This window comes from Sciurus carolinensis, chromosome 2 (assembly GCF_902686445.1).
Source record: "Sciurus carolinensis chromosome 2, mSciCar1.2, whole genome shotgun sequence".
Taxonomy (NCBI): Eukaryota; Metazoa; Chordata; class Mammalia; order Rodentia; family Sciuridae; genus Sciurus; species Sciurus carolinensis.
Window position 1 is genome coordinate 69,094,562 of NC_062214.1, and position 11,096 is coordinate 69,105,657.

Sequence of the window (11,096 nt, forward strand, 5' to 3'; positions counted from 1 at the left end):
GTTGTCTTAAGTGCTGGGAAGATAATAGTGAAAGAAATAGATATAGTCATTGCCCTCACACAGCTATAGCCTACTGGAAGATAAATGGGCAATAAACAAACCTGTAAGGGAATAACCATAAGATGAACAGGGCTCTGCAGCAAATAGGGAAGGCCCTACATTCACAGTGGTGCAGGAAGGTCTGTGTGGTTAACATGTAGGGAATGCAACAGAAGCATTTAGAAAGGTTAAAGAGGGAAGGAAAGGTCAGTGACTATGCAGGCCATGAGGAAGACTGGGTTTCATTCCAAATGCAGGGGGCAAATTAAAGAGTTGTAAGGAGAAACAATTCATTTTAGTGTGTGTATGTGTGTGTGTGATGCTGGGGATCAAACTCAGGGCCTTGCGTATGCAAGGCAAGTGATCACTGAGCTACGCTCCCAGCCCCTCAATTTACACTTTAAAACATAGTTTTATAGCTGTATGGGAATGGATTTTAAGGGAAGAAACATCAAGTTGGCATGGTTTCTTGGATGGTAGAATAACAAGGTGAGTGCAGACTCCCAGGTGATGGCAATGTAGATAGAAAGAATGGACAGATTCCAGTATAATCCACTGGGCTTTCCATAAGCTGGAGACTAGAGGTGAGCAAGGGAAGTAATTACACATAACCTCCAAGGTTCTGGATTTAGAAAACTGGGTATGTAGTGGAGTAGTATATTGAGATGGGCAAACAAGAAAGAAATAAACCTTGGGGTTAGAATCAAGAATTTCACAGTGAATGCAACTGAACTAAAGATTCCTATACAGTATCTAAGTGTGACACCACACAGGCAGTAGTACATACAAAACAGAGGCATGTCTAGATATAGGGAGATGACGGCTGACAGTGTGTAGACCTGTACTTTTTGAATCACTTTTAAAAATTGTTTTCTTAATATTGTACTATTTACCTATTTACTGGTTATACTTTGCATATTTTAAACAGAAGTTATAATACAGTTCTCATGGTTCAGATTAAGAAATTAAGAAATTTAGTGTAAGCATAACAATTAATATAACCTAAGTTAGTCATAGGTTTGATTTTACTTAAAAAGAGATTCCAAAATTAAGGTGTATCAGAGACCTACATAAAAATTTGGTATTTATTTTATAGAAAATTACAGTAACTAGTAGAGGATATTTGAGGGTTTTTTTTTAATACCTTTTTTTATTTATTTATTTATATGTGGTCCTAAGGATCGAACCCAGTGCCTCCCATATGCTAGGCGAGCACTCTACCACTGATCTACAATCCCAGCCCCTGAGTTTTGATAATTATTTCAATCCCTCCCACATATATTAAATTATCAGATAGGTGAATATTTAAATCTATTATAATTAACTTTATTTTCAGCAAATCACAATGGAACAGTCTTTGATTTTGCTTTTTTTCTGGTGCTGGTGATTGAACTCAAGGCCTCATACATGCTAGGCAAGTACTCTACCACTCAGTTACACTCCCAGCCCTAAAATTCATTCCAAATGCACATTATTTAACAGCTAAAATATTCTAACTTAGGGAAACAATTATTTTAAGAAATGGTAAATATGGGCTACTTATAAAGCTCATATACATTTGTATATGTACAAAGATTTATTAAATATCTATTAAATACTATAGTTGTAATTTTAAATCTTTAAGGTCAAAAAACTCATCATTCTTTACTTTAATACATGGTCTCTTCCCCAGTGCAGTTTACAACATAAATGCCCAAAGACTGTTTGGATGGTTGTTAAAATACTTACAGCTTGAGCTTCCTCATTATCAAACATCAGCAGCTCGAGGGTGGAATCTTCTTCCAATGGGCGGTCCAGGTCCCATAATTCACCATTTACCTTGGCAATTACTGTGTTTTCAGCCAGTTCTTGACTAGTAAGAGAAAAGTCATTTGGGAATTAACCTTATTAATATGCTATCATGAGTTGTTAGAAGAAAAGAGTAAAATAATTTCTAGTGTTTTTTCTTTTTGAAAGTAGATAGAAAATGCAAATGTAAACTTCCAGGACAGTTACCACTTTATTTTATAACAATTATTTTATGTGTAAAAGTCATATATGTTCATTATTTTTAAAACTTAGAAAACAAAAAAAGCACAAAAAAATAAAATTAAAACCCCATGTACACATCACCACCCAGAAATAACTATTATAACATTTGGTACATGACTACCTAGTCTTTCTCCTTTTCCACTTCTTAAACACAGTTGCCACCATAATTTTATACCATGAATTTTACCGCCACACCATCAGACTTCCAAAGCAGCCTAGAAGTATTATATTTGTTAACAAAACCTCCACCTCTGCACATTTAGGCCACCTGCAGTTTTGCTCTTATAAAGCATACCACATAGACATCTATACACATGCATCTTTGCATCTTTTGTGAATAAGTTCAAAGAAGTGGAATTGCTAGGTCAAAAGGCATGAAAGATTTCTGATAAACATCATCTGAGTATACTTCCTTACACCCTGAAAAAAATTTAAATCTGTCAATGTGATATTGAAAATTTTCATTTCTTTGATGATTAATTTTAATTTTGATGAACTGTTCATTTTCTCTGCCTATTTTCTACTAAGGTATTGATCTTTTTCTTTTCAATAACACTTACTGTTTGAAATATTGACAAACTTAAGAAACCTGGAAAGCACAGAACAGCACAAAGAAAAACAAACATATCCCACCACCCAGCAATTACAGTTAATATTTTGTTCAATATCCTTCCACACTTTTCCATATATACACCGATATAAAATATTTAATATTATCAGTATGCATGTTATTTTGTAACCTAATTCTTAAGATTAAAAATAAATCACAGCATTTTCTGTTAACAACAGACTCCTAACATATGCTATTTAACAACTGTAGGATAACATTTTGGTTATTTCTTTGTGGGTTTTGGTTTTTTGTTGCTATTGTTTTATTTTGGAAGTTACAATGTTGCAAGAAAATTCCTGAACACACATCTTAGTACCCAAGTATTTTCTCAGGAAAAATACTCCAAGTAAAATTACTATATCAAGGGAAACACATTTTTAATGACTTACATTGGAATATATTGCCAAATTTTCCTATCAGCAGAGTTGGTACCTTGTCTCTACTTTTATAACGTTAGGTATTATGAAATTATATCCTCTCTACAATGTCATGTTTTAATTGGCATATCTAAGATTACCTTGGACAGCAGTACAGCATTGTGGCTGGGATTCCACACTGGTGTGAGGCCAACCTGAATTTAAATGCTGGACAATTTACTCAGCTTCTCTAAATCTCAGTGTTCTCATCTATAAAATAGGAATTATGGTGCCTTTCTCATACATTTATATTAGGAATAAAAGATTATATATGTTAACTTAATGAATGTTAGATATTGTTACTAATGACACAGAATTTTATTTTCATATTGCTGGCTGTGATAGACTGAAAAAATTTCCTCAAATCCATTGGCCCCCTTATTCTACACTTTTTCCAACTCTCCTTGAAGCTAGATGTAGCCATGAGACCATGACTAGAGCTAACAACGAATACATGCACCACTTCTGCAGTTCAGCCTTAAGACAAAAGAAGGCACTTCTCCACCCCCTCTCTGCTTTCTGTGAACTAAAACACACATGCTGCTGTTACTTCTGGACCATGGCAACCAGATGGAAGTAAGTTAGGTCTTCAAATGACTGTGGAGAAGTGCCAACCTGCCAACCTGGACCACTCACCTCCAGACTGCTTTATGAGAAAGAGACTTGAACTATATTTAAGCCACTCAGTTTTTTCTGGTGTCATGTAGCAGTTCAGGCTATGTTTTAGCTAATACAGAAATAAGGACTTGCAAGTAATTAAAAAAAAAAAACCAAAAACGTGGCACTGGCTTGGCAGAGGGGCAATAGGTTACAAGAAAATAAATACTAAGGATACTGGAAAATCAACATTTATATGGCATTACAAAACATTTGATAAAAACTTGCAGGCAAACCATGTGTTGCAATAGTACATGAGGAAACATGTTTAAAAGGACACTGGATAACTCCTGTTGCTTTTAACAAGATAACCCTAGAATAAAACTCGCATGTCACTATCTAATTTGAAACAGAGGGAATGGATAGGGCTTTGCCAAGGAAGGTTCTCTTCTCCTCTGACCTAAAATTCAAATTGACTAAGGGTTCGGAAAATGTTGGGCTATAAAGATTGAAAGACAATCTTCTGTCCCAAACAGCAGGAAGAATGGGCATTGACAGCCCTTCTCAAAGGCCACACATAAAGACAGACAATAGGGACCGGTGGAAATGCAAGGATTAGAGAGTAAGGGCACTGCCCTTCCACAAGCCTGTTGTTTCCATGCTCTCAGTTTGTTCAACTGAGGAAGAAAGGAATAAGCCAAGTACAGAAGCAAAGAAACAGAGGGTGAGGAATCTCTGTCTAGAAGGCATCTTTAAATGAGATGACCTTCATGTCAACTGAATGAGTAGCAAACAGGACGCCTACTATAGTAAACTATTTGAGGGAATTCTATTACCAATCGAACTATAAAACCCAATTTACAAATGTTGGTGACGTGTCTTAAGGGACTCTCAGACCCCAAAAGTGCACCTGAAAGAACTAGGCTGTGCACACTATACAGCCCCTAAGGAGAAAACTTCCCCACACTTCAGATGTGGGAAACAAGGGCAAGAAACAACTACGAACTTCCCAAAGAACAAAATCAGCGTCCACAGAGGTATGTGGACAAGGAAGCTGCTTCCACAGAACAAAAGGTGACCAGATGGGTCGACTCAAGCACTAACTGTGGGCATAGCAATTGTGAGCAGAATCTGATGACTTCTGTAAAACATTGCCTGCTGTATTTCTCCTTTTTGTCTAAATAGACACTTTAATTGTGATTTTGTTTATTGTATACATGTGGTATGAGAAGACTTGTCTATTATTGTTCTTTGTTAGGATGCAGTAGTCAGCCTAATGGGGTGTTCTGCAAATCACATGGAATTGTGAGCTTTAAGTTATGGGACCTGGAGTTGTCTCACCTGGGGAAGGGGTGAGTGTCAGATGTTGAAAGAAGACCACCCACAGATATCTAGATGTTGGAGGGATTGACGGGGAAGACTGCCTGTTGTCCTCTAAACCATTTTTCTTTTCTTCCATGGTAAAAGTGTTTTAGTGGGACGCATGCTAGTTGGCACTACTTTCCATTCTATCTTATAGCTAGGTGTAGTCACGTGACTAAATGTGAGCTAACAGGATGTAAGTGGAAATGAAAGTACAATATTACAGAAACTTGACTTCAAAGCATCACTGTTCTTCACTCTCCCTTCCCCTCATTTGCACACAAGCCCACAGATAGGACCTGGCATATCACCAAGACCAAAGGAACCTGGGCCCATAAATGACTTCATGGACCAGAGAAGTCTACCAGCTTTGCCTGGTCATTTATAGACTATTACATGAGAAAATCCAACACCTTACTTTATTTAAGACATTGTCTTTAGGGGTCTCTGTTAACAACAGTGCAGCCAAATTCAATGGTTCTTAAACTTTAGCTTGCATCAGAAGCTACGGGAAGGCTTATAAAAATACGACAGCTGATTGAATGAAGAGGTTGAAAGTGGATTGGAAGAATTTGTTGTTCTAACAAGTTCCCAGGTAATGTCAATTCTGCTGGTCTGGGGATCACACTTGAGAACTGCTGAAACACATTTAACATGAAACCTGACTCCCCATGAGAAAATACAAACTTATTTTTGCCTCAAAATCCATTTTTCTCTAACACATCATCTCCCCTGGAAAACATGGAATTGGGTTAGGAGGGCCTTTAGGGGACATGATAAAGGCTGAAACAGAAATGCCCTAGCCATGCAGAGCTTTCAAAAGAAATCTAAGGATTTTAACTGCTGAAATGTTTGTTTTGGTACCAGGGATTGAATGCAGGGGTGCTTAACCACTGAACTCTATCACCAGCCCTTTTTTAAAATATTTTATTTTAAGACAGGGTCTCACTAAGTTGCTTAGGGTCTCACTAAGTTGCTGAGGTTGGCTTTGAATTCGCAATCCTCCAGCCTCAGCCTCCTAAACCACTGAGATTACAGACGTGCACCATGGTGCCTGGCACGATTTGTTTGTTAAATAATAAAAGTATATTAACATGGAAGTTTTGGGTTGGTTTCCATGTAATTGCATTTAATGCTAGAAATTAACATTAATCAAAACAGTATAACTTCAGTAATTTTCCTAATTTCTAGAAAGACCAAGAACTATTCCAGGACTAATAGCAGCTCTAACATGTACATCTTTAATCTAAAATTAAAGGTCCTGTAAAAATTCATGGAAATTACTTGGCTGATGAATAAAATCAGTATGATGTGGCCTGTCAAGGATTACAGATTTTTTTCTCTACTATATATTTTTATTAGAACTTTAAAATTTGGATCTTTTAGAAAAGAACAGATTGTATTCTGATATTCATAAATTTATTCAAGTGACCTTTTCAGAAGCCAGTAGGAAAAAATTCATTACATTTAATTCATTCAACTGAATGAGGAAAAAAAAATATTTTAGTAACCTCTAGGAAAACATTTTTTTTTTTTTAATTTCTAGGAAAACATTTCTATCAGGCTCTGGTACAATTGCTTAATACTAAATATCTTCTCCAAACTATTTTTCTATTCATATCTATCTGTATATTAGATACATACATGTATTTTTTTAATAATAGAATTTTGGGCTGGGGAGATAGCTCAGTTGGTAGAGTGCTTGTCTCACAAGCACAAGGCCCTGGGTTCAATCCCCAGCACTGCAAAAAAATAAAATAAAATAATAATAATAGAATTTTATTTATTTTGGTACTAGGGATTGAACTCAGGGGCACTCGACCACTGAGCCACATCCCCAGCCCTATTTTGTATTTTATTTAGAGACAGGGTCTCACTAAGTTGCTTAGCGCCTCACTTTTGCTGAGGCTGGCTCTGAACTCCCGAGATCCTCTTGCCTCAGACTCCGGAGCCGCTAGGATTATAGGCATGTGCCACTGTGTCCAGCATACATGCAATTTTTTTTTACCTAATCTCAGCAGCCACGTGATAAGGTGTTGTTTTCCAAATTTCCCCTTCCACTGTTTTCCCATCAGCCAGTCTTACTGCTATCACATTGCTTGCATTCTTCTTTTTTTCATCGATAGCATACAAGAGCTGATGATCTTTTTTCAATGTTTCAAAGAGCTCCAGCCTTTCTTTTATAAAATTTGGCTGTTTCACCTGAAAATCATTAGAATACAATGAGATTAACACATAATGACTATTTATTGCTAGCTGCTCAGTTCTAAATCATTTCCAACCCCCCCCCCCCCCCACTGCCTTCTCAGCATACATACATATGTCCTTGTCTCTTTACTTCCCCTTTCAGAAGATTCCTTTCCACCATCTAACTCCTTAGCTCTACAGGTCCAGTTCTAAGTCAGCCACCTTTAACTCCTACACCTACCAGCATCTCCCTTTTCCAGTATTTACAGCACGTTTATGAAGAGGCACACAATACAACACTCATTAATATATGGTCATCCCTCAGTATTCAGGGGGATTTGATTCCAGGAGCCCCATGGATTCCAAAGTCTGAGGATGTTCAAGTCCCTTAAATCAAATAGCACTATAACCTACATACATCCTCCTATATACTTTAAATCCTCTCTAGATTACTTAAAATATACCTTACAATATAAATACAATATAAATAGTGGTTATACATTAGAAAATAATGACCCAAAAAGTCTGTACATGTTTAATACAGACGCAACTTTTTCCCCAAACATTTTCAATCTAGTTTGTTGAATCCATGGATGCAGAACCTGTGGATACAGAGGGGACAAATGTACCATCTCACTTCATTTGCTAGTTGTTTCTCCTTTGTTTATCTCAACTTGTGAACCAGACTACTCTCTTTGAGGCCAGGAATTCCTCCTTTGCATCTACCAAACGTTAATGCTCAATGAATGTTTTCTCATTGTTTTAATGATTTATATTTAAAAAGCAGAGTAGCTGGTTTCCTTAATACAAAGTAAGAGCTCTACTATTTCAACTTAGACTAAGTGCCCTATAAATCAAGTGCGACTTGACATCTCACATGTAAGGCTCAAAAGTTTTAAATACACTAATACATCTCAAATATTAATTTAACTAATAATTATGTTCTTATAAAAAATCTGCATATACATATTTTAAATTACAGGTGGTATTTTATATTATTTCCATAGTAATGTTACCTCACTGTCAGGTTCATGTTCCTTCAACTTCTTTTTAGTGTCCTTTTCTTGGCTGTGACTAGAAGGAGACTGAAAGATAAGTTATAAACAACTCATGTCAATGACAAGTAAGAACAATACATTGAAACCTGAGGAAGAAGGGGGACATGCCAGCAGGCTGCAAGTGCCCCATGTTTAAAGATTCAGAACTGGCTCTCCTGACCACAACTTACAACCTGCAATGGGCAAGTCATCTTCCAGAGTAGAACTGAAGAACATCTCACAGTTTCAGAAATCCTTCAGAACTCACTAAGTTTATTGTTTTACAGGAAAATAATCTGTCCTTTTCTGAACTAAAATAATAAAATACTGTTAAATATAGAGCTCAATAATGTTAAATATAGAGCTCTCTCAAGATAGACTCCCCAAACAAGCAAATAAAACATCAAAACCACCTGCCATCACAGGGAACAGAACTGTTGATCTTTATGCCCAAGGAAAGAACAATGAATCTCAAGCACCACGGCCCTTTTTTCAAACAAATGAAAATGCTATTTCTGCTATCGGGAAAAATGTGTAGCAGGCTATTTAACAGAATGGCTGAGAAATTAAACCCTCGGGTCAATTTGACGATCGCTGGATATCTAGCAGTTCCCGGGCCGCAGCAGGCCAGGGTAGGGCACCAGGGCTCAGCACACGCTGCTGCGGGGGCTCGGGTCAGGCCTGGGCACCCTGGCTGGGGGCACCGGGGCAGGGAGCTGGGCCGACCGGGCAGTACGCCACGGTGGATACGCCCTGCAGCTCTCCCCCTGCAGTGTTGAAGACCGCTAAGTAAGCACCGTCGCAGGTCGCAGGTCGCAGTGCTGCGGCGGCAGCCCACTATCCCCGCCCGAAGCCCGGGCCGCCCCGCTACCTGCACGCCCGCAGCCGCGCGCTCGACCTCCCCGTGCGCCGCCGCCGCCCGCGCCGCGCTCTCCAGTTTGGCCTGGTGGCTCAGTTCCTCGGCTAGGCACAGCCGCAGGCGGTAGAGCCGGTGGCGCAGGTCGCGGTTCTCCGCCCGGAGCTGTGCCACCTCGCGCGTGAGGCATGGTCCCTCGGCCTGGCACCGGTCGGGCGCATTCAGCAGCTCATCCCTCAGGCGCTGGACCTCGGTCCACAGCCAGCGGATATCCTCCTCCTGCCTCTCCAGGCGCGAAGCCACGGCCTCCGCCGCCAGGGCCTCAGCAGCCATGGCGCCCGACTCCTTCAGACACCCACGCCCCGCGGGGAGTTAGCGGTTGCTCGAGGGCCACAGGGCGACACAGCCTCGTACAGGCCACAGGGCAGGGCCGCAGCTCCGCGCGCCGCGGGAGGCGGGTCGAGAGGTGGGGCCGAGGCTGGACACACTGCCGGGGGCGGGGCAGTGAGAGGGGCGGGGCCGAGTCTCGAAGCCCTGCAGGGTTGGGGACTATGGCCTGAGCCACGACAGTGGCAATGGAGCCACTGAATGGGCTCCTCTAACCTTCAGAGCATATCCAGGTGCTACCTGCAGTCGCTGTTTTTTTATGTTGAAACTATTTCCGTTTATAGCTGGAAAAATTGAGGCAGAGAGGCTATGTCACTTGGCAAAATCGTCCAATACTTTAGCAAGGCCAACATCTCCCTCTTCCAATGGATTTCTCCCTTTCCTCTCTTGAATTCTTGCAGTCACCATTGTTTTCACCTTGCAAATAGGTTCTAAAAAGTAGCCATTGAGAATCGATCTCCTTGGCCTTCATGCCAGGGCCAGGGCAAAGGCCTCCCTACTAGAGCACGTAGAAGATCTCTACAAAAATTTAAATCTGACCACGAAATTGCTAGCTCCTTCAGTCTAGCTCAAAGGCCACATATCCTTTGTATGCTTTACAACTATGAGCAGGAATTGATTTTTATTGTTGTTCTTAAGGTTTAGAATTTTGGCAAACACACTGTTCTAAGATCCTTGCAAATAATAACTTCTTAAAATCCTCACAACACACAACAACAGATATTCTTATTATATCCATTTGTAGGTGGAGAAATTGAGACACAGAGAGACAATGTCACTTGACCAAGGTCACGCAATAACTGCATGACAGTGGGGATTCAACCCCCCAAACAATCTGATGCCAGTGATTATGTACTAACACCACAGTGCCTTTAGACCTTGATAAAATGTAACTGAACATGTCAGATGATGTGATACAGGTGATAAATACCATAAGAATTCTGAAATGAGAGAGTTAGCTTAGACTGGTGTAGTTAAGAAAGGGAGAAATTACTCCAAAAAATAAAGATTGGGTAATATCAGAAAGATGGAAAGGTAGACAAAGGTCACCCTAGGAGCAGAATCAGTTTGGGAGAAAAAGCTGAGAGGAATGAGCTAATCAGATTAACTGGAATGCCGAGTAGCTCCCAGGAGGAGGTTCCATAACCTTCCAAGTGGAAATTTTAAAACCATCTATTAAAAAACTCCGTTGAAAGGAAAAGCAGAGAAAGTACAGACTTTAATTAAGATAATAATAATGAAAATACTACAATTCTATGAATTACAGGAAAATTCATTACCAATGCTTATTTTGATAAAAACAGAAGAACGAAAACAAATTCTCAATGAACAATATAGAGAAAGGACATCAAGATAAACCAATAACGATGTCTAGTGAAACTACATGGAGTTGTCCTTCAATATCCATGTTGGTTTGTGTTCCAGGATCCTCTTCCTCCACAGATATCCTATAAAGACTTAAGTCTTATTTAGAATGGTGTAGTATTTGCATATGATCTACCCATCATCTCTAATACAATGTAAATGCTATGTAAATAGTCATTATATTGTTTAGGGAATAATTACAAGAAAAA

The 11,096-nt window shown here is 39.4% G+C and overlaps 1 protein-coding gene across 1 annotated transcript in view; it reads right to left on the reverse strand.

Moving 5' to 3' along the window:
• The window catches only part of Tars3 (threonyl-tRNA synthetase 3), a 52,082-nt gene extending 42,512 nt beyond the window's left edge, over positions 1-9,570 (reverse strand). The window contains exons 1-4 of the mRNA XM_047539079.1: positions 9,151-9,570; positions 8,259-8,327; positions 7,064-7,257; positions 1,768-1,891 (exon numbers count right to left, since the gene is read on the reverse strand). Of these exons, the coding sequence (XP_047395035.1) occupies positions 1,768-1,891; positions 7,064-7,257; positions 8,259-8,327; positions 9,151-9,468 (705 nt within the window). The 5' untranslated portion in view covers positions 9,469-9,570. The remainder of the gene's footprint in view (positions 1-1,767; positions 1,892-7,063; positions 7,258-8,258; positions 8,328-9,150) is intronic.
• Between the last annotated feature and the right edge of the window lie 1,526 nt (positions 9,571-11,096).